The 24,922-nt window shown below is 39.1% G+C and overlaps 1 protein-coding gene across 2 annotated transcripts; it reads right to left on the bottom strand.

Annotated features, from left to right (window-relative positions):
* Positions 1-1,096: 1,096 nt before the first annotated feature.
* Positions 1,097-22,425, bottom strand: INHBA (inhibin subunit beta A). 2 transcript variants are annotated; one of them, XM_080382129.1, is made up of 3 exons: positions 22,280-22,425; positions 19,093-19,614; positions 1,097-7,992 (listed from the first exon to the last, which is right to left on the bottom strand). In XM_080382129.1, exons 2-3 carry the CDS (start codon positions 19,478-19,480, stop codon positions 7,106-7,108), a joined length of 1,275 nt encoding a protein of 424 aa, XP_080238255.1. In that variant the 5' UTR covers positions 19,481-19,614; positions 22,280-22,425; the 3' UTR covers positions 1,097-7,105. The 2 variants fall into 2 exon arrangements, with proteins under 2 accessions (XP_080238255.1, XP_080238256.1); XM_080382130.1 differs by lacking the exon at positions 22,280-22,425 and having other exon boundaries at positions 19,093-19,986.
* Positions 22,426-24,922: the final 2,497 nt, after the last annotated feature.

The raw sequence follows: 24,922 nt of genomic DNA, 5'->3' as shown, positions 1-24,922 counted from the left end.
GTACAATAGCAACACTTCTCAATAGCATTCTTAAAATAAAAAGAAAATCAAACGGCTGGAGATAATGGAAAAAAACTGGATTATACCATACAGTACTGCACTTATGTCAGAGAAAGGGTAACTCCCCATTTTACACCTGAAGTGTAAGCTTCATTTATACCAGGTTAATACAATAGCAGTGGGATTCAAGTAGCCCTTATGATTTTATTCTCTTAAGCAACTTCCAAATCCAGTTGCTGACAATAATAATAATAGTGATCATAACAAAGGAAAGAAAGCAATATTCAATCATGTCTTAATTATATCTGAAACAAAGGCTTTCTCTAGGATTGCATTGAATTCTTGAAAACTTATTCTCAGTAAGAGGAAAGCAATTCACTTCACCCTTTGTAGAAAGGCTTTTAGTGCCTTATTAGTAAAAGGCTTGCTTATAGCTGTGGTAGCCTATGCTTGAGCACAGTGCAAATAATCCATTTAAAGATCAACCTCAAAATTCTTGCTCCCTGATTCTCACCCCACTGGAATGTAACAGGAGTCTATTTATCACAATAGGAATGCAATGACTGGTGAAAACCTGTCATAAATTCACTTTACTTTCAAATATGAGGGTATTCAGATAATTTCTCACTCAGACCACTAGGGATCAGCTTCCTGTGATCAGGCCTCTGTGATCACTTCATTTGGCTACTAATCAATCTATAAACTAATGCATGTGAACAGACAACCTTGCAGGTTTGTCTTGGTAATACAAATTCTCCTTTTATCTGTGTAAGCATCGAATTCTGGATTATCCAGGGGAATTGTGGTGATGGTAGTTGAAGACCTTACAACCTGCAGGCAAAGAAAAGTTGCTGTTGCTTTTAAGTTTTCCGCTCAGTGTGTTGTCACAAGGAGAAGTGAGCAACCTAAAATTCCACTACACGTAGGGCCATGAATTCCAATGTTCATTTAGCACAGTCACACCAAAGAGAAGACATCACACTGTTCAGTGCAAAAAGGCACTAATATTTTTCACCTCTATTTTTTTTCTGTTATTTCCCCAGCCTCTGTGAATTTCCCAACCAGGAATGCATATTAAGAGACAATTACACAATGCTTGGTGAAACTCCCTTTATTTATTTCACTTGTGTTTTTGCTGCTGTTGTATAAGAAAGAGCAAAATAACAAAAAGAACAAAGTAAAATAAAATAGTAGCTGACCCAAACATTTTTAACACGTTGAAATCTCCCTCCAAATGCAAAGACTTTTACTTTTTCTTTCTTTCTGCTTTTTCTTTGCATTGATTTGCACAAGCATTTTCTCTGTGAGCCAAATACATCTCTGGTATAACTTCACTGAAGTCACTGGACTTACACCAGAGGTGGTTTTGGTCCTCTGTCCTGGGCAAATACAGTAGGAATAAATTGGTCACACAGGCAGAGTGTCTGGCAATAAGTGCACTGAGTGGTCCTGGCAAACCAATAGGAAAGATCTAAAATAAAAACCCCAAACAGCTCTTTTATTTAACATAGGGCCTAAAAATCTACCGGGAGCTGCTGAATACTGCCCACTAACTGTACAAAGTATAGGTAGCATGCCTTCCAAATATCAAAATACCAGACGGAATGCCGTGAAAATAAATAACTTCTAATATAAACAAATGAGAACATATCAAACTGTTACCTCTTTAAACATACTGTAAATAAAAAAAATACCAGTCCTTCTACACAATAAATATTAAGAAACCATTGACATAGTTGAAATGTACTCATATAAATTAACAACTTTAATTACATTAGCCGAACAGACATTGGTTAAAGCACTGCATGTAGTATGCAAAATAATAATAATAACAACAATAATAATAATAATATCAACAACAAAACACAAAATGATAAAAACAAAATAGGCTTCATAATATCTTGGCTTTCATAATTTATATATATGTATATACATATATATAGTTGTGTATATATACTGTAGATATATATAATATGTATATATACATACATATATATATCTTCAACCCATCGTCGATGTATTGTTTTTGAAAGTATTTAAATACAAAGAAACCCATTGAGAATTAACACAGATTCACTATATCTCAAAAAATAAATAGCTATATAACCCAGAAGTGCTGTTTGTTTCTGCCCATGAAAATGTTGCTTATAGTTGTTCATGAAAGGTCAAATTATGATTTTATTTACTCATACTGAAAACCTTTTTACTCCACATGTAATGCAGTGAGAGCAGATGGGGAGTAAAGCTTTTTTCAGTGTGAGGAAAGTAACTAGCATCTGATTCTTATACTGATGCACACTATTGACATGAGGTTTAACTTAAAGAACTCAATCATTTCCAGCTCATCTCTTCTACCTACACTCCAGAAATAGATTTTGCTCACTTTACTGATGCTGACTTGTAACTTTCTAGGAAAGGAGACCCTCTGAAATTAACAGCATTGCTTACAGAGTAAGGCACTATTCCACAAGAGTAACTATAGTCCATAAATTTTTCATTTTGCACATAGACTTTACAGATGCCTGAACTTCTCTTCTTCAGAGATATTGCTGCTAGCCTCTTTGTGGCCCTGTGGTGTCACAGTAAATGAACTTGATGGCTTAAATCTCAACTAAATACAGAAAAAGGAGGTATATATAACGGAGCCCTACTTTGCAGTGATTTGGTAAGAGACTGTTTCTATTAAAGTCAATGACAAAACTCCCATTTTATTCAATTCTAAGGTATTGGGCCCTAGATTGGTATTCTGCTGTGATACATGAGTGCAAAATAATTTCAAGCATCTGTAAGCATTTCCTTTTGCTAAACCCTAAGAACACAAATACATTCAGCCCTCCCAAAGACACATCTTAGCATACACTTCTGCCAATTTCTTAGGCCTTGTATCTAGTGAGCATCTGATTTAGAGAGAGGAAAAGACAGCGAAATGTGGACAACTGTGAAGTAAGAAGATTGTGGAAGTACTAAATAAATACATCTCTGTGATTAAATATATACTGAAAATACATTTTCAATATAACCAGGAAGTAGGTTATATGGAAAGGAATGTGTTAGTAGTTGAAAGCTGCTTTTTTTTTTGTGTATTCATACCTGAAAGGAGAAGTAATTTTTGAGACTGCATGCCCTTGAACAACTGTTTAAATATGGTAACAATTTCTAATGCTATTTTAAGTGCATATAGTTTTAATTAAATCAAATTATCAGGGATGGGATGTTTTGCTGAAATCAGTCAGTTTTTATTAACTTCCCAATTTCTTGTTTTATTTTATCATATACTTTTTCATTTCCCCCTACTTTAAATAACTGACCACAAATCGAAACCCTATGACTGAATCTAGAGATCGGAGGGAGAAACCTTTAAAATTTGTGACTAGTATACACACAAATGAAAGCTAAAAAACAGGGCTTAAGAACAGTTGCTTCTTGATTTGAAAACCTTCTTGGGTTTGGTGTATCTAAAATGAAACATGCTCACCACATCTAAAATTGTGTTTTCTTTCCTCACTTTTAAGTTGTCTCAGGGTCAGTCCCCATTCACAACATAAAAGCTGGTATCATGCTTGCTATCAGACTTCTTTTTAAAGGCAATTTCTGCTTTGGCCAGGGAAACCGTGAGTTTGAACATACTCTGTTTGCAGCTAATGGGAGTTTTGTCATTGTCATTTAGAGGAAGGTGCTGGGATCTCAGGTCCTCCCAATGCTCTCTAACTAATCACACTTGAGAACAATTTTTACCAACATGAGCCATCTCACCTGCTTCCCTTGCCACTCTGTTCAGAGATCAACCATGATGCAAGCAGCCTGGTTTAAATAATTGAATTGAACAACGTTGGATATGGGGCCATTCATTCAAAATCCTTTTTCTCCCTTCACACTGCCTACAGCAAAAGGAACCTGTGATTCACCCTGGCTTACTTTTACTTGTGTAAGTAGTTTTACTACTCTTGTAAGGAGACCAGTAGACATCAAAGAGCCTGTTAACATGAGTAAGTGTTCTGGGACAATATGCATCCAATTTTAAGGACAGGTCTAAAGCCCAGTGAAGTAAAAGGTATTCCCTTCAGCAACTGTCACAGACTGTGTCCCTGCTCCTGCTGTTCCAGAGCCTGGCTCTACTTCTAGAAAAATCAACAGTAATTTTGCCAGTTGCTTCAAACGAAGCAGGGCTAGGAAGTTGGTTTGTTTAAGTTAGAAAGATAAATTATTTGTGCATCTTTTTTTTTTTTTTTAATTTTTCTACTAGCATTTGGTATCCCTCCCTTTCCCCAGGAATAAAACACAAAAAACTCGACAAACTTCTGCAAATAATTTAAATCAGAAAGCCTTGATATTTTACAGAATACTTTAGTGACAAATTTAGTGTTTACCCAATAGTTATAATTTTTTAATATTTTTTTTTTGCAAATTGCAAACAAGTCTGTAAAAAATGCATTGTATAAAAAGTACATAAATGTATAACCCATTAGCTGTACTATGCAATCTAAATAATGTGGAATAAATTAGATAGAAAACTTAGCTATAAGCATGTATGTTGATATCTATTCAACAGAGGAAAGGGCTTTTTTTCCTTTTCTTTCTTTTTTTCTTTTTTTTTCTTTTTTTTTTTTAATCTATTGATACGTACAAATACGGACATGTGCCCATGCGCACATACATACATATGCACACACAGAGAACAGCCACGCACACATGCACACACAAACAGTTTTGGCTGACAAAAATTTAAGGCCCTGATTACACTGTTTAAACATGGTTCTTGCCAAGAAGGTGCTAACACGCTATCCCTAGCGAATGTGACAGGGTTAAATTGTGCTATCTTTCTTTTTTTATTTATTTTTTTTACATATATTTATATATATATAGACGGTGCTCTCAACAAGGTGGGGAGCCGCGTTAGCGTTTCTTTCTGTGAGAGGTGTTTTGAAGCTTGTCCCATCAGAAGGCAGCTAACAGGGGCCTGGTCCTGCAAACCTTTGAGAGTCTGAAGCTTCAGGCTCAGGGTTATCAAACTCAGTGTAAACAGGGCCTAAAGGTTTCTCCCATTGCCTCTTATCATCTCCCTCTACTCAAAGACAAATGTTCTAACTGAAACATTCTTTTAAATATGACAGCAATAGAATTTTTTTTTAAAAACTATCTACCTATGCCCTACGGGTTGGACCCTTCAGGTTAGGTGTTGACACTGAAAATTAGGTCTTACAGGTAAAGCGCAAACCCATCAAGAGGTGCCATGCTAGAGGGTGGTGGTTGAGACAGCCAGTCTTTCACTGAAGACTTGCATTTCAAACAGAAATCCTATCACAACTGCCATTTTCTGGATATTTGCAGGGGTGATGGTGGGCAGGGCCCAAAGCTGCTTGCAATTTTACGTCAAGACTTTCTAAGTGTACACCAGCACTTTAGGTTTCTCTCACAGAAAAACTATTTTGAACATGTAACCTCCCGCTTGGTAGTAACAAACAAACAATCTTTTAACATATTGTGCTTTGCACACAAACATTCATTGATTTAAGAACATTAAAGTGAAGCCAGAAGTGCTTATACTTTGTGTATACATACATATATACATACAGAAATATATACATATATATATATGTATATCCTTTGCATGATGTTTCCCAACAATGCACAGTTCCTGTGCACCAGGGACAAGTCTTAGTGTTGTACATGCAAAAAAGTACAATTATGCTTAGGTGGACCTCAGATCCTAGACCTTGGATCCAAATCCCAGGGCTTTTCTGGGCTTACTTCAAATGGCAATTTTCTGTCGAGGGCATTATTTGAATTTAACTGGTTAACAGCTGAATGTAATCAACTCACTGACCCTTAATTCAAACCCTAACTTATTACAGTTGAATGGTACCAACCACAAACGGACTGTTTAGAAGCTCGCACAAATGTCTTTGGTGTATGTGTCTATTCATTTTAAGGTACAAAATAATAATAATTATTATAATAATAAAAATAGCTATTTTGTGTGCTGTAGCAGTTCTTGTATAGCTCACAATAAGTGCAGCTCTCAACCCCTCCCACACCCAACCACCCTCCCTTGCAAATATTTGTTAAATAAGGATTAGACAGGTCAGACACCATTGTAGTGCAAATAGTAAACGATTAAAAATTTTTTTTTACAAAATATAGAAATGTTTGGCTCCAGTAACTGGACAAACATGTTCCTTTCAAGTATCTCTCACTGAAGAATTTTTTTAAAACAAGTTATTTCCATTTTAAAAAAAGTCTTTCTGGTTGTTTTTTTTTTTTTTTTTTTTTTCTTTCTCTCGCAGGTAAACAGGTTCAAACCAACTAGGTTGCATAGTTCTAACATTGTAAGCACCTTTACAAAATGTAACTTTTATTCTTTCATTCATTCTTTTTTTTATTCTTTTTTCTTCATTTTCCTTTTTTCTTTTTCTTTTTCTTTTTTTTTTTTTTTTTGTAAATGTAGTGCAGAAGATGAAGGTGTATACACCTGCACAATATTGTCCCTTTACCAATGTTAAGTATATGTATGTGTATAGTGTCTATATGTATAGAGATATGTATATAAATACATAGCCATATATATATACACACAAACACTACACACCTACTCAGTCCCTCAGAAATTTGGGGGGAAGTGCCAGTGAATGTAATGTTCATACACATGGCTTTTCAAGGAATTTCAATGATATTTTGGACGTAGTCCAAATTGCTGCAGGTTAGATGAGCTGCTACCATGGCTTGAACTGATAGGTAACTAAGGGATGGAACGTAACTCCCCTAGTAATAACTAATGTTTAGTATACTATGTAATAACATAAGGAGCATACTGAAAGGAAGGGGAAATCCCCAACCCATACCGCCATTCAGACGTATCTCATTCAAGCCCAGGTTCATGAAACTTTCTTCCTTTTTATAGCCGAAGTCTTTTCTGATCCTCCATAAGTAATCTTTTTTTTTTTTTTCCCTTCTTCTTCCCCTCTCTTTTTTCTCTATCTTCTATTTTAGCTTTTATTTCTGATGTTTGTTTCATCAAAAAAGGTTATACCGTGTCTGGTCTTTCCTCTTGGGCTTTTGATAAATTTTCTTCTCAACTTAATGAGAAGGGTCTTGCGCACACATGCGTCTATGAACAGCCACACTCCTCCACAATCATATTCTGTATGTCTTTCTTAATGATGTTCTGGCCATCGTCATAGTAGAGCATGGACATGGGCCGCAGCTTGGTGGGCACGCAACATGACTTGAGGTTGGCAAAGGGGCTATGGCCCCGCATGCGGTAATGGTTGATGACAGTGGAGTGGAAAGATAACGATGAACCAGATGTGCCTGCTATATGGCTGGGGCACTCTCCTTCGCAGTAGTTGGCATGATAACCTGTAGGTGCAATGATCCAGTCACTCCATCCTATGTCCTTGAAGCTGACAAAGAACTGCTTCTTGCAGCAAATGTTGACTTTGCCATCACACTCCAGGCCTCGTCTCCGCCGCCTGTGCTGACGGTCCTCTGAGTGTCGGGCAAGCATCATCAGGAAGGGCCGATGTGATTGCTCTTTCTCCTCTTCTCCTGTGAATTCTCCAGCATCCTTTTCCTTCCCTTCCCCATCATCTTCCTTTTTCTTCTTCTTTCCCAGTAGCACCAGGCTGGCACCCGTCTCTTGGCACAGGTCACAGGCAATCCGCACATCCAAAGAGCTCTTCCCTTGGTCCAGAAGTCTCTGGACACTGCTGGAGACAGGAAAGATGTGCCAAGTGCTCTTACGGGTGTCCACTGCCTTTTCTGAAATCAAAGTCTCACTCCTTTCACCTTTCAGGCCCCCATCCTCCATATCTTCTGCTCCTTCAGAGTTGCCTTTTGGCTGCCGCTGCTGTTGAAACAGGCGGATGGTGACTTTTGTCCTGCTCCGGTTGGCCTTGGAGACCTTCAGGAAAAGCCACACTTCAGCATGTTCCACCACCGATAATTCACTGCCTTCCTTGGAAATCTCAAAGTGCAACATTTTCTTGGCTGTGCCTGATTTGGTAAATGGAAATAGACAGGAAGAACTTGTTAGTATGTCTGCTTGCATTCTGGTAAAGAGAATTCTGTTACTGTCTCCACAGGCATGAAGTTCCCTAGGTTTCCTACTTGACTTTTTGATTTTTTGTGATTCTTGTCTTCTAACCTTCATTCACCTGATCCCCTCCTCAGCTTGTCTGTTGTGAAAATTATCTCCTTAGAAAGGTATTTATTTGCCTGTTATTTTCCAGTATCACATTTTAACATTTTGTTCTATAGTAATGATACAGTCATTTATGTAAAGCATCTCATGGCAAATAAGCATCAGTAGCTGTTAAGAGTTCATTTGCCCAGGCTATCTTTGTGATCATTGCTAGCTGAAAGGCAAAAAGGCTTTTTCGACAGCAGTCCGTGACTGTATGTACCATATACATACAAATCTGTGCCTAATAGCTAAAGTTAGGGACTGAGTTCCAGCCCTGCCAATTCTTTGGCAGTACTTTGGACATTATGTGGGAATAAGGTCTGCCCTTTCTCCCTCTGTAAAATGCCATTCTTCATATGCATCTTAAAGAGAGTTGTAAATTTCAATTGTTTCAAAAACAAAGAAATACTAAAACATGAGCATTGGCTTTGGAGGTTTGCAGAGTTACTTTGTAAAGAATTTCAGAATTGCAGCAGGCAAACTCTTCATCCTGTGAGATGTTAGCTGTAGATCCTGTTCTTAATTTAACACACTGTACTCACTGTGATTATAGTAACGGTGAGTACACTGAGAAATGAGCTAAAGAACTGTATAATTATGGGGATGGTTCTCTGGCATAATTGTATCAACTTGCTGAGATGTCATGATGATGATTATGATGGTGAGGAGGTGTTTCTCTGATACAGAGCTCATATCCCTGGCAGAAGTTGGAATGAATAATGAGGGCTCGTTAATGATTTGATCACTAGAGCATGAAAAAGTTAAGAGAGAATGAATTAGCTGGGGGGTGGGGGTGGGGTGAGGTAGGTGGGTGGGTGGCATTATTTTTTTGAGAGGTACTTTTCTATTTTCTTGACAAAAGGAAAAGCTGTGTTGGCATCTTTTGTTCTTTCTCAGTATGGAGGCCAGGATGGACTGGGGTCACAGATTTGAAATGCACAGATATCTGGCTTTAGTGAGAAAGAAATGGTATTCACAATTACCAATTTGTCATTGATATTATTCTTGAGCTGCCCACAATTGTTGACCCAATTCTCTATGCAGTGGTTCTACTTGTCACAGAACTAGAACTTTGCACTCTAGAAAGGGCAAGTGGTGACCAAAAGTGAAGTGGTTGGACATATACAGGAAAAATTGCTCTCAGAGCAGCAAGGCTCTCCTCCTTGCTTCCCATGATCACTGAACTCGCTAGTAGGGGCTCCCTGTCCATGTCCTTGCTCCCCCGTTCTCAGGTGAGGCAGAAGTGGGGCAAAATCACAAGAGACATCTATCCCATATTCACTTCCAAATTCAAGAGTTCCTGGTTTCTAAAGTCTGTAGGCAGGCTGTGCTGCCCTTTGAGCTACCTGTTGCTTTCCCTCTCTGTGAAGTCCTGGCACTGACACACTCAGCTTTCCCTGGTGGCATTCCCAGGTCAAAGAGACAGACGTTTCTGAATTGCAGTGGCCAAAGGGCACAGCATTTTGGTTTTGTTTTCCCTGTAAGTGAGAGTGTGAAACTGTAGACTTTTAACTGTCGCTGAGATAGGGAAACACATGGTTTGTGTTAACTGCTTCTACAGGCTTTGCTGATGCCAGTCTCCAAAGTGAGTTACATTGATTTCTCAGGGAGCTACATGAACCATGGGACAGTGCCTTATAGAAAAGTCAGAGCAAGCCAACCAGTACTGCAAGGCATGGTGGAGTTACTCGGGTTTTATTATTTTTAAAATAACATTCATTCAATACTGGTGGAAAGTTCATTAGTCAGCTCTTACCAGCTAACACCATTTTTTTTCCATTCTGGAAATGAAACTACAGCAAACTTCCCAGCTCTGTTGGAGCAAAGGGCAGGAAATAGGCACTAATCCCACTCCTGCCCAGGTTTCAGACCATGAGGATGTAGATGTGCAATGACATTCCTCATTCCCAGGAAGTGTGGTCAAAGAGTCTGGTTGCTTTGTATGTAGGGATGCTATAAAGAATGTGTTTTATGAGAATGGAGACTTCTAAGGCCTGCAAGGACCAGCCAGCCAGCCTGTGGCTTCATTTCCCCTGGCTCTTCTAAAGCAAGCTTCTAACGTTATCTTATCCCCTTCCTTGGCACAGTCACAATAAACCCTTTCTGAGGGAGACCTGAGCTTCAGGGGAACCTGAAGGCAGGTGACTTGCCAGAAGTGGGTTGGCTTGTTGCCTCCAAGACTCTCCATTCAACTCTTTCTGCTTGCTGTCCCTAGTGAAGGAAGCCTTGAGGGGAAAATGGTGGTCTAGACCAAGCTGCAGAAAGTGTTCTGGCACCAGCAGCCTCTTCCCAGCTGGTTTCTTTCCCCAGAGCTCACAGACTGGTGCAGGGAACAGGCAGATACTGCTGGGAAGTGCAAAACTTATTCTGTGTTCCTGAGGTACCAAGCTGGGCACAGACAGCAGTTCTGGCACTAGGGGGGTTCCCATGCATAAGCAGATCAGCTGTGCTGGACATAAACATGGAAAACTGGGCCAGTCATATGCTCTAAAGACAGGAGCTGGGGTGTTCAGACCTGGCTCAACAGGAGAAGCAGCTGTATGGCCCGTCCGATCAGAAAAGTCAGGCAGTCGTGTGTTACAGAATGACCTAATACTGTTAAGTGCTAGTGCATGATATTTCACATTCTGTTATTTCCATGCTAGTGGGAGGTGAAAATAGTTATGAAGCGACTTATCTCCAACAATAAATATTCATATTACCTTATGCACTGGTCAGAAGCGTAGCAATACAACCAGTCTTTTTGGCAGATATAACATGTAAGAAACAGGACCTCAATAATTCTCTTAATTAGTTTTTCATATACTTCTGTATGTGTGAAAGTTGAATTCTTCCTCATTATGAAAAATACTAGAATAGTACGGTGAAAGTACCCAAGTACTTTCTTTTTCTTCACTTGAGGGAAGAAGTGAGCTTGAACAAGGTAGTATAAGACGTGTCCTTATACAGGGATAACAGCCTCCCTGTAGGTTGTTAGCTACAATAACAGCCTCTCTGGATGTGGTTAGTTACGTTTTCACATACGAATGCTTGATTCAGATTTTAAAGAAAGAAGATGCAGGAAGCTTATATGAGCCTAATATTTCTGGAAGAAACAAAATCCTGAGTCCTCAAACCTGCATAGCTAATAAAAGGTTTTATAGCAATAAAAAAAAACCCTTTCCCTTTCACAGATCTTTTTAGAAGGAGACTGGGAATGGTGAAAAGTTAGGGATAAAAAGCATGCTTTCACATTAGGAAAAAACGAAGCTTTTCTGAATTCTCTTCACATTCACAACTAGTTTGTTGCGATCACACAGCACAAATTGTATGAATCCTGCAGTCTTTACGAGGTCACTATGCTCAGAGAAGCTCATTTTGAAATCAGAGTCTGGCCTGTGATAAAACTGAATTGAGATCTCTGGATCCGGCTTGTAATGATTACACATGCATTTTATAACAGGATCTTTATTTCCAATAGGTTCGGTGCTACAATAAAATAAATTCTTTAAATGCTCTGAGACAAAAAAAAATGCTGTATTTCATTTCTACAAATATTGCTTAGGGATTTAACAGTCTTTCCTTTTTGGTCTGAGTTAATGACCAGGTTCAAAGCTTTGGCAATATATACTGTTAATCTAACTGAAAGTGAAAAGGAGACCTTCCTGAAAGTTGGGGATGGTATCACTTCCATAATTAGACTTTGTTTATCCTCTTGTCCTGCCTTTTCATCTACCACAGCTGATTTGCAAGGGTCTTTTTCCATTTCTAATCATCCTGCTCCTCCTGCCTGATTCCTGTGGAAAGACCCACAGCCCAACAGTGGTAATGCCTTCATCACTTCCATGCTCGTATAAACAGCGATGTCAACAGCCTGGATAGTTATCATAGCGGAAAGCAGCTGAAAAAGGAGATGAGGGATTACTTTGGGCCCCCTTTGATTGCTTTTCCTCATCTCCCCTTCCCAAAGCCTTGGAGAGGCTACCTCTCTACTTTACTGCTGAGCAAAGTCCCTTCCAGGAAGAGGGCTCTTACGCCTAGGGAGCAGTCTAGCAGCACAAGTGACACCGACAAATGCTGTGAGAAATGGTTAAAAATACAAGCCCTAAGAAGTAGTGCATATATGGTAAAAGCTTTAATGGAAGGAGTTACTGAATGGAAAGAAAGTGTAGCATCAGTATATATAGCATGAGTTTGCTCGTATCTGTTTTTCTCTTCAGTGGTGCTCGCGCACCTTTTTAGGCCAGAGCTCTGAACACGGGAGCAGAGGTGTGCCTGCACAGGTACCCTCCTCCCCACCTCTGGAAGGGCTGTTCAGGGCTCACACATGGGACTGTGCCCTCGGGACCCACTCCCAAGCGGCACTGGGCGACGGGCATGGTCGAGTCACAGGATAGTGTGAGGGACTGGCAGAGCCCCGCGGGCCCAGGCGCAGGGAGGCTGGTGGGGCAGCCCTGTGTGGGGCAGCTCACACTGGGCTCACAGCAGGAGCCTGCGGCTCCAGCGCTCTGCTTCTGAGGCTAAGGGTCCTTCCGTCGGTGTCGCTGGCTTTATGCAATTGAAACTGATTTATTTGCAATTTGCAGTGGGATTCAAGACCGAGCCCTGTTACTTCAAGCTATATACATATACTAGGTAGGGTCTAAACTATATGATTTACGAGGATCTTTTTTTGAGTAAAATGCTACTATACTTAACATTACTTTTTTTTTTTTTTACTATATGCTGTTAAATGATTATTTTTTTTGTAATGAAAGTGATTACCCTTCCTGACATTACAATATGAATTATTCTTAATTCCTCTTAATACACAGTATTTAAATTTTCCTTTGAAAAATGCTCACTGTGTAAGAAGGTGCTGTTACTTTAAATTTCCATGCTTCGCTGGTGCTTAATTTTGAACTGTTTTTGCATTATACTGTAAGTGAACTGTTTTTCCATACAAAGCAACCTTTTTTTTCCCTTTTTTAGTTGCTAACTTTACTACTGCCTATGTTTAGATTTGGGGGAATTTGTACCGCGTGCCAATCTGTAATTACATTCAAAAGCATCCTTTTCTTCACTTCTCATTTCCGTTCCCCAGGAGACAGAAAAAAATAGGTTACTAGAAAGGTTCCTCTAAAGAGAGTGAAGAGAAGAGCATGGTTATTGAGAGATAATTGCTCAAAATGTTTACTAATGAGTGACCACTAGAGTTAGATGAATTGTTCACAGTGTAGAATTTATTCAGTGAATTTAGGACTGTTATCGTCTGGCAATTATCCCCTAGGCAGACTGATTATTACAAATGTGTTATTACCACGATTAGACAGTGGCTGTTTCTGTGAATGCGTTTCAGCCTATGGATTACTGGCAAACGATTTATTCTAACTATTCATCACCCCTCATATGTGCCTGGTCATCCAGGTTACATACTTTTGTTCCTGCTCCCTGACTGCCTGACATTTGCCTCTTACAAAGGGATAAGCAATTATGACACAAATAACAAACACCTTATCTTTATGTTCACATACCCTTTGCTGCCAGCAAAAGGAGATTTTTTTTTGTAAGAAAAAATAAACCAAAAAAGAAAACCAGGAAAAAGAACTATTCCCCAAGTGTTCATGAGGGGGAAAAGCAGCATCAACCTTATTTAAATACCTTCTCTTGAAAAGTTAACCCAAAGGAGCATTGACAAGGTCATTCAGAATGTGAAATAATTCAGTTCTGGTGAACCTTGACTCTCTTCTGCTATTTTGTTAGGAGGGAAGTACTTTACATCCACAGCCTAGTTTGTTCCAAATTGAAAGCCCTTCCCCCACATGGCTTTAAATATTTAGAGACAAAAAAGGTGTTTGTTTCGTTGAAGTTTTTTGTTACTTGATTTTTGCATTTACCTCTAAAATAGCTCAAGCAAAGTTTAGGGTCACTTGCACCAATAATATATTTCAAGGTAAAAACATTATCATACTCTCTCTAATAAAAGGGAGAGTTTTGGGGTTTTTTACATACTTTTAATAATTTGTTTTAAATCATAACATTAAGTGGATCAGAAGCTGCCAGTCTGTTTTCATGAAAATAATTATTTTCTGTGCGCTAAGGTTGAAATCCCAAGCCCATTGAAATGAATAACAGAAATTTCAGTTGCTTCCAGTAATGGTCAATCTTAAATCAATCTTGCAAAGCTCCGTTGCATTAAATGACATTGCCTTTTCATACCCATATAGACATATCTAGCTATAAGAACTTCTCACCATGCATCATTTACACATATGCAATATAGAGACATCATGCACACAGCAGAGCACATGGATGCATGTACTTATCTGCAGGAATCTATTCATATTGCAGTGATGTAGGTATAGCTACATGGGTGTATAAGCATGTCTGCCTTGGCATACCTGTACATATGGACATATGTGCACTATATACAGGAAAATGCATATTCAGCTATTCGCAACTACATTTGCATGCAAAACTGTGTGCATGACTGCACGCAAAGATTGGCACACACAGTACTTTCTGTCTCTCTCTCAGGTATCTTTTTCTAAACTGGTTCCCATGTTCTCAGATTTGTCTGTGCTTTCTGAAGTTGTTCTCAAACTAACCAACCTCCCTGAACTCTCACATTTTGTTACAATGAAACAGATAAATACAGAATGGCTTTCTTCTTCTGGAAGTAACTTCCTTTCATTTGGTAAACTTGAAATCTTTGATACAGTATGCCAAAGCACAACAACAAACAAACAAAAAACCCCAAAAAACAACCAAACAAAAAAAACCCCAAAACCTCCAAAAAATCAGGGGAAATAGGCTTGTTTTCTAAAACCCAAGGAGACTGCATTAAAAAAATGTGAGAAAATCAGCTCAGATGATGATTCATGGTCACATTTCTCAGTATCTTGTAAAAAATAATAATGATAATTTCTGATCTCTCTAGATTCCCAGAACTTCTAGTGTCTAGTCCATCTTTTTCCCTTTGCCTGTTTCCTTCCTGCATTATTTTACTTGCAGTCTTCCACTCCAGTGAATCTCTGCCTTTTAAATAAGCTAAAAGTAAGAAATGAGCTCCACTCAGAGAAGCTACAGATAAGCATAAAGATCTCTGGGATTCAGGATCTAATTAGGTAGCATAAGAGCTTGCAGGAAGGTTGCCTTGCGTGGAGCAAAAAGCCTTTGGAGTGTGCCCTCTCGTGGCCGTTCTTTATTCAGCACGGATACCTGTGCCATTAAATACATTCGCTTTCAAAAGAAAATTGACTAAATGATTTAAAGAGACACAAGCAACCCATCCATTTTTTCCTCCTGAACTACCAGCCTGGCTGTATAGGAGTAGGTGTCATCCTAAGAAAAGGCATGAGTATGTACACGCATGTATCTGCACATGAAAGTAGGTCTCACATGATCAAGTCGGTTCACCCTGAAGTCAGTATGAAGTGATACAAGAAGGTAGAAGCAGTCGAAACAGCTGTCAGACTTCTCATTTTTTCCTTATAGTTTTCATAACGATAAGCCTTTGGATTTCAGTATTTCCACCCAGTAATTCCTATCACCTTCTCGGGGGCTGATGTTATCAACCCATTTCATTGGTAGTTTAGTTGCCAGGATCAAATTAACTTGGCAAAACCCCAGCTCTGCCTAATAAGCTATCTACTTAAAATAATGAAAGAGTTAGTAGCCAAGCATATTTTATGGGCATTAGCTATTTCAGTTATAGAACTTGTTGGGTTTGTTTGTCACAAAATTATATGACCCCTCTCCTCAAAAGACTATTTTTAAGACCTTGAAGCAACCCACAACTCTGGCACAGCTACCCTCACAGAAGAACTAATCGAGGTTAGTAATCTTATTTTGATATGAAAGTAGAAAATCATTTTCATGTTTTACTTGTAAGAGTGCCAAAGGACAGTAGGGTGCATTTGTAAACTTTTGCCCAATACTCACGGTCATTAGTTCTGCAAAGATCTGCCTGGATTTGTTAGCTGTGAAAAGTACCTGCCAAGTATTTTGCTGATTTCCTGGACATAACTACACCTGTGCTTCAGACAAGTTCACTGCATTTAGTTTCCCCTCTAATTGTCCAAAGCCTGTGCTCATTTGATTTTTGGTCTATTTTAGAAAATAGCAGTCTCAAACCAGAGCTATGTGCACAGGGCACTGTTTGTTCATTCACACCATTTCATTGTATGTCTGATGATACAGCTGATGAAAGATGGAAATACTACTTTTTTATGAAGGCAAGTAGTAAATGTGGCTTCTGGAAGGTCGGGGGAATGGCTGGTTTGTGTCAAGTCATGCCCAAAGGAACAAAAAGCCTAAAGTCTTATTTCTCTTTCCATAGACCTTTATTTGATACAACGTGAGATGTTTCCATTCATTTTCATTGATTTCCCATTGCCCTCTTTCGCGACACAGCGAGTTTCATGTTAAAAGCAGGAAGAACATTAACCTGACTGTGAGAGGAGCATGTTTACTCTCCTGCTCGCTGCTCTGAACTTATCCATACTCTTCCCAGTTCTCACAGAGTGAAAAGTGGGGACTGACCATGTGGTTAGATTCTATTCCTATGTTTATAACACACACTTCCTATATGACATGTCACTGGCCTTCTTTCTGCCTCACTTTCCTCAGTAAGGAAAAATAAGAATGCCTTAATATCTGCCATGCAATACTGCTGGTGCATGAGTGGAAGAGATCCCAGGTAGAGTTTCCTTAAGCTGTTGCAGCATTGGCATCTGGTAGATCTTCTGACGTTAGCAAGACACCAGATATGAATGGCTATAGATGAGAAATGTGTTTTAGCAGTCTGACGTTACTCCGCAGAGTGGAGTTATCATTTCCATTATAAGCCCAAACCCTAGAGCTCAGTATCTAGGTTGCTAATTACTCCTTCCTCTCCCAAAATCAAACCCTAGTGGGTATAGAAAAAGGCTGGAGCAGCCCTCCTCCCTTGGCTTGCAGGACGGGCTTAGTGTGAAGGTGGAGAACAGCAGCAGGGAAGAAAAGGCATGGGAACACAGCAGATGCCCCCCATCCTTCAGCTGTGCAACGCCATAGCATATGTCTTCTTAAACTAATTTGGCTAGCAGTGGTAGGTCAATGCAATGCAAATCAAACAAAGTGACGTGTTAATGCTGGGTAGTTTGTGGAGGGGGATCGGTGACTGGACTATTGGCCAGCGTGTGGGTAATGGCACGAATTTTGCTGCTCACGTGACCCTGAGAGCCAATAGCTTCAGGAGTCGCTGTTGGAGGGTGTCGTACTGAGTAGGCATATATCAAATTCCAAATTCCTTTGTGTCAGAGCTCAGGAGAGACAATAATGTGTTTACAAATGATTGGGACTCACACAGTGAAGAGAAAACACTGCTCATGCCATATGTGTTTCACTGTGCTTAGAGCGAGCTGCTGAAAACCAGGTGGGGAATCCGACGCATAGACAGCTTAGAGATTTCCTTGCTTTTAAAAACTCGTTTCTAAACTAATTTTGAGCTGCCCCTGCTTCTAATGACCACTGGCATTGACACCTTCTGCATGCTTGCTGAAGTGGAGGGGATGGAAAAAACGAAAAGCCTGAACTTTGATACTGAAAGAACTGATAATGTGTATATTAACAAGGACTCCAAAATCAAGGGCTCCTTGTACAGTTGGAAATCAGACAGCCAGCAGGAATGTCTGCTCTTAAAAGCATGCACACTTCTTGTGCATGGCTTCCCTGCAAACAGAACATCTGAGTCAACAGGTTTTCAGGACTGGAAACTCTGAGTGTTGTCTTAATTGTTTATACTGCTGCAGCAAACTTTTAAACAAAAATGCTTGGAGTTCCTTTGCATACTTTGCCTACCATATGCTGTACCAAACAAAACAATGACATTCTTTTAAAACCATCTTGGCAACAAGAAAAATACTTTGGCTAGACAGCATCATAAAAAGTTGCTGTTAGTTAGATGATAGAGTTATTGCAAGATACTTCTATTGATGCATGTATAAACATACTCTCATATACTAACCGATATATATGCACATACATACACATTGAATTAAAATGGGTTCTGGTCCTATTCATGTAGAAACAGGACAGTAAAATAAAACTTTAGAGCTGTTTCCTGTAGGCAGCTGATGTGAGTATTAAGCTATTACTTAGTAAATATCTATATTCTGAGCTCTTACTGTATAAGAGTTAGAGAAGACAGAACTGTGAAAGAGTTCAAAACACACCCTACCAAGGTTACATTTTTTGGCAGGAGTGTTTTAGGAACAGAATCTTTTTTCCAGTATGCAGAAGTCTGCATTACAAATTGGATCAGCTACAGCAACTTGTCCGGTTCTATTGAAGTCATCTGACAGTCCCTGCAACTCTTTATTGCCGAAGATGCTGTGTTAAATTAAAAAAAAAAAAACAAACCAACAAACAAACAAAAAAACAACCAAAAAAAAAAAACCCAAAGCCAAACACATAAAACCCTCTCACTTCTAGAAGCTAAAGCTGCTTCATCTGATTTTCTAGCTTCCACTATAATTTTTTACATGAAAGGGTTGTTTCTCTAGTTTGCAGCTCACTTTCGGTCTTGATAAACTCCCCAAAAGGCTTCAGCCTTTTTCTTTCACCATCAGGTCTGCAGTCCAGTACTTTACTGTAAGTACTCTAGCTTCACAGGCACAGTTTGGAGGACGCCGCTGCAGCCTGACTTTCTGCTCAAGATTGGTTAGAGAGCTTCCTCCCTGTGTGGCTGACTGTGCTTAGCAAGTGTAATCTGTAGCCAAGACTAAGTCAGAAAAATCAAATTCCTTCAGAGTCCTACCCCCCACCCCCCCATCCCATTCCTCCTTCTCCCTTCCCCCAAGTCTCATCCTACAACCTTGCAGAAAACATTATTGCTGAGGAGAAGAAAAGAAGTTAATTGCAGTTCTGGCACAAAGGATATTTTACAGGTTTGTTTTTCAAGCACTCACCTGATTCTGCAAAAGTGATGATTTCTGAGGTTTGCTCCACAACTTCATTCATTTCGGCTCTTCTTCCAACATCATCCTCTATTTCCACATAACCATCCTCTCCCACCTTTCCCACGTGGAGTTTTTTGATGGCATTTAAAAGTGCTGCCTTGGGCACCGGCTGGGTGATATTAGGTCTGTCCCTCAAGTGCAACATGTTCAGTATGTGCTTCTTTACTGCTTCCACCATCTCAGGCTGTGAGCTGGGCACATCCTTTGAGAGCGTGGCGAGGGCACATGATGGACAGTCAGTGACTGAACTGTGCCCCTCGGATCCTGGGGTTGGGGAACTCCTCACTATAATCCAGCAAAGCACCAACAAAAATCCTCTCTTCCAAAGCAAAAGCATCCTGGCAGCAAAAGTTGTTGTGATTCCCTTTTTAAAAGGCCCTGCTTTTCCTCCCCCTTCACGCACAGTTTTTTTGGGGGCTGGTTTGTTTTGTTTGTTTGTTTGTTTGTTTTTCCTTCTCTTCAGCAAATTCTCTGGAACAAGAACCAAAAGTTTTCTGTGAAGTTTTGTTTGCAGGTTCCCTCTCTGAATGCAATAAGTGCTGTAGATGTTTGTGGCTGTCAGGGAGAAGAGTTCTGACTCTGTCTCAGACTAGGAGAGAGACACAGAGAGAGGGGGAGAGAGAGAGAGGACGGATTGGCCTAAAGTGAGTGAGTGAATGAGAGAGGGAGGGAGTTTTGTCTGTGAGTAAAGGCTATGATTAGGAAGGGGGAGGAACAGGCAGGCTGGCTTCCTTATGCTCATTGCTCCCCTAACACACCTCTCTTCAAATATCACTACTCGTGGTTTCTGCCCTCCCCCCTTTCTAAAATCTCTTTTCATGCCTGTAAATTTACTCTTTTTTTTTTTCCCCTCCATTTGACCCTCCTAGCTCCCCCACCACCCCCACCCCCCTTTTTTTCCCCTTTTCTTTCTTCCTTTTTTTTTTTTTTTTGTTTTGTTTTGTTTGTTTGTTTTATTCCTTCAGCGGTATCACTGGCTTAACTAAACATAGGAAATATGAATGAATGAAAAGAGAGAAACCTTATATTAACAAGCACCTTGCTCTTGGTCCTGCCTGCTATTGTTAGGATAGCAAGAGATGCTAAATAGCTTGTGAATGAGATGGGGATGAGGGCAGGGGCTCTGAATATTTTGGGCAGAACATTATTCTGCCTTGAGTAGAAGAAAAAAGGTCTTTCATCCTCAGTTCTAAATGCTGGAGGTTATCAACACTGGCAAGAGATCTGACAGGAGCAAAATAACACTGTTGTTTGTAGGGCTATATAATACATGATACACTCCCCAGCTGCAATATGCAGTCAGGCACTGAAAGCCTAAGCAGGAGTTGGTACAGCACATATTTGTGACATGCTGAGGTTGTGCTCTCCCACCAGAAATATCACTACTTCTATGCTAGTCTGTGCCTAGAAGTTCTCAGGCAGATATATTTAGGTTTGGGGTTAATTTAGTAATGTCTGAAAAATGCTTTGAAGGTGAAAAGTGTTACATGTCATCTGGGCAAATCATACTCCTGACTCAGGCAAATCCCTCATCGGTGCCAATAATAATTCTGCCTGATTGAAGACTTAGTAAGATCTTCTACATTTGGCCCATTGTTTTTAGAAGGCACTTTTTCTTTCATTCATTTAAACCACACAGAGCAATCATAATATCAGAATAAGACACTGGGAATGAAAAGCAATCTACAACACTGGTAGAAGCTGGAGTTTCAACCAGAGTTGGTAGACCCTTGTCAGTTTATGCCAGTGAAGGTTTTGCTCTGCAGTAAAAAGACATTCCCTGTGTCACTGCCATGGCTTCATGTTGCCTTTACATTCTGTAGCCTCGCCATCCTGTTCCTTAGCTAGCAGACGCACTCACATTTGAACATGGTAATGGAAAATGAGAAAACTGCAGCTGATAGACTGTAATTTTGAGGTTCTTCCCCTCCACACTTTAACTTCTACAGATTTTCTTGGAAGAGTTTCTGCTCTTTTAATATTTACCCTTTTTTTTTCCTTCCTTTCACTCTCTCTTTCACACATCTCTGTCTTCTCAGGTGTGCTTACCTCCTACCCAGCAAATATTCCACTTTTGCTATATTACCGCTGACCATTGTATTTTAGTGGAAAGGAGTAATTTATAAATACAAGCATTGTAAGGTCTCTAATTTCCATGAGATGACTACAGGCACATAGGCTGAGAGACAGGCAAGGAATTATAGTTAGAGTAAATGAAACATACAGAAGTAATTGAATAATCAACCAAAGTTTTACAAATGTTATATATTGCAAGTCCTTTTCAATTAAGCTCTTTTATAAGTCTTTCACTGTTATAAGGCATCCACAGTACACCCTCATCTGTGTTTTACTGACCTCAGTTGCTATACTGTTATATACTGTTACACTTACGGGTCTGTCAGCATTATAAACCCTGCAGCCATTCTTATAAACACATCTTTGTAACACAAACCTCGCTATAATACATCTAAATTTCTTGGATCTTGTGAACAGCCCAAAGTCTGTTGTAATTATGTGAAGTCTGAAAGTCAGCTTGAAATAGAACTAAAAGTTTAATTGGACGAAAAAAATAATTTCAGACGAAAATATGCATTCATGATTAGATGTACTAACAGAAGACATAATTAAAGGGGTTATTTATAGTTCTAATATAACACCTATCCCAACAGTGTCTAATGAAAACTAAGGGATAGGCATAAATCAATATAAAATACAGGTAGGTATATTTAGGTTCTTGCTGTGGGGTATACGTTGCTTGCCATATATAACAGGTACACATCACAAACAGTCTCTATTACATATAGGTATAGCATACTTTACTTGCATGCCATGATGATGACAGATTTAACATTAAAGCATAACTTTCTAAAAACCACTGTTTTCTAAATGCAAGTCCACTGATACCGCTTATATATAGTTCATTTGTACTTACATACATACATATAGATATATGTAGGAAAAAGCATAGTGTTTTAATAAATACAGAAATAGTGGTTCAGACTCTTTCTGTAAAATTACCTGAGCTGCAAAGCTTTGTATATGCATTCATTCAATATAGCCCTAACAGTATGCAACAGCATGCACAGGAATTAAAAGTTTTAATTTTAAAAGAAAAAAAGCTGATTTAAAGTTTTACCTCTCTAGTCCTGACTCTCAGAAGGAGACTGCTGTATTGTGCATTAAGAACTGCTGAAGTTCCTCTTTGTGGTATTTATAATGCGAAGCTTTATACTGTACTTCTCATGTGTACACTCACATATAATGTCTGTCAAAAGTAAGTGGGCCGGATCACTGTGCTGGATTGGTTAATCCTGTTACATCAGCAATTGACTGTTTTTCCTGTATGAGACATACTTCTGGTAATTATCTAATGGAAACTCCTAATTGTCTAGCATGACAAAATATCGTGGATTCAACTTGTAGTGGTGATCTCTGTATCCATTTAAAGAATAGAACTTAAAATCAGACTGAAAGCAAACATTATGAGTCAGGAAGACATACTCCAACTTGTTTTATTGCATAGCTAGATATAGATATTATTAGATGTAGATATCATTGATTTAGTTCAGCTACAGTATTTGCCAGATACTTAATTACTAGTTTGCAAATTGTTTTCTTCTTTCATACTTAAGGATATACCAGATAATCTATTTGCAAATTTGGATTATGTTCAAATTCAGGAAAATGCATTTGATTAAGAATCCTTTTTCTGTGGATTATTTTTTTCTAAATCAATCTTTGTACAAATATGTCCTTCTGTTAACTTAGGGATCTCTTTAACACTTTTAAAAAATGAATCATATTGCTCTTGTCCAAGTCTCCTGGCTTCTTGATGTGCAGATTGCATCACACTATTAAAAACTGTTTAGACATCTAAAAATAAGTTACAATGAATGACAAGTCACATTTTTTGCAAGTGTGATATTAACACATGTGGAATAAAATAAAATGCAATTTTCATTTCAGTTTAGTGAAAATCAGAAACAACTATGCCAATTAGGCAGCACAAAAGTAATATATATAAGGTCAAAAGTAAATCCAAAATCCATCTTCTTTCTTGAACACACATAATAGCTGGCTTTATGTGGTACCATTTATGACAAATGGCATGATCATGCAGTCTTTACTCATTCAAAACACCCACTGATTACCAGAAAATCCCCATCCTTCAGATATTTTTTTTTGGCCTGAATCGTACTTATAATTGTATTTTTATGTCCTGTGGTAATGTACGTTTAATCTGGATCAGGGAAGAAAGATTTTAAAATTTCAATTTAAAGTGATACCAGGGAGTCCTAATAGCAACATTGATTCTAACCAGTGTGTGTGCTGTATTCTCACGACAGCTTTGGTAGAATGAGCAAAATTCAGGAGTTAATATGAAACATATGACCAGATAGGTTGTTTTGTTTCCCAGGTTTAATATGCATATAATAAGTTTTCAGGCTGTAACGTGCTGTGGGTTGAACCTCTTGAAACAGGTTTCAGTAGCTTTCCTGCGATCTGACATTGGTGGTTCCAGTTGTTACAAAGAACAGTGCTTTTTTTTTTTCCCCCTTTTTTTTTTTTTTTTTTTGGTTGTTGTTGGTTTTTTCCTTCAGGGACAGTGCAAGACACACTTGAAGAAACAAATAACAAGCATGCACATACCTAGTTATTTGCAGGACTGTGTTTTTAACAGGGAACCTAAACATGAGTTTTGGCAAAGGAATGGAACTCTGTTTTTCTCAGGACCAGGCTGAGTTTGGTTTTAGCTGGCATCCTAAAACTCTTTGAAATTAGTTATGTACTGGTAGTGCAGTGACTGCTGTAATTTGGCAGCAGACATATGCTCAGCAAGAGGTCTTGTATTGCATTAGTTTTACAGAGAATAGAAAAATTGCCCTGAAAGTAACAGAGTTATCTTCTCCTTGGGCTCGGGGTAGCACGGTGCTCCATTCGCAGCAGCTGGCATGACGGCTGCTGCCCATCACACCCCTACTGATGCGGCACCCAAGTGGGTCCGTAGCTTCTCCCACGACAGCAGCAGATCAGAGAATTCCCAGTGTGAAAGTGTGTGGTCCGTGACAAACAAAAAGAGAAGGCTACCGAGTGAAGCACAGCAAACAAGTACGTGATTTATAGTGCAGGATAACTTCTGAAAGGAGATTAGGAGAAGTGAAAAGCATTACTCATTTCAGAGCATGCTCCTTATTGCCTCAGGGAATTTGTGTATAGCTTTACCAAAGGCCTAATGAAAGCTTTACTCAGTGACTAATTTTTTTTCACACCTATTTCTCTCTTTATAAATATTTTTCTCCCCACCCCTCCACTTCTTTTCATTTTGTTGAACACAGCAACACCTGCTGGCAGTGGTCCGGGAGTACTGCTGGAAAGACCCACTGATCTAACTCTTCAGACCAGCTGCCATTAAGCACTGCCAAGCCATATTAATGAGCTGCCTCTATTTTTACCCCTTCCTGCCAGAAAGGGCAATTGCTCTTGGGAAAGACTGTAGCTGGGTTTTTTTTGTTGTTGTTGTTGTTGGTTGTTTTTTTTTCTTTCTTTCTTTTTTTTTTCTGGCAGCTTCAGAATTCAGATAATCATTGTTCATTTAGGGAAGTTGGGATTTCTAACTTAAATTCTGATGCCACCGATTGAGACCACATAAAACATCGGAGTGATGCTGAGCCTATCTTGCTGGCTCGCAGGCATGTTTTAGTTCCCTGCTGGATCAGAAATAATTAAAGGAATAGGAATGAGAAAGAAAGGTTAGTATTCCAGCAATTCTTTTTTTCCT

The sequence above is a fragment of the Falco punctatus genome (assembly GCF_963210335.1).
Source record: "Falco punctatus genome assembly, chromosome: 4".
NCBI classification, from domain to species: Eukaryota; Metazoa; Chordata; class Aves; order Falconiformes; family Falconidae; genus Falco; species Falco punctatus.
Note: the sequence above shows the minus strand (reverse complement) of the source record. Positions and strands in the feature narration are given on the sequence as shown.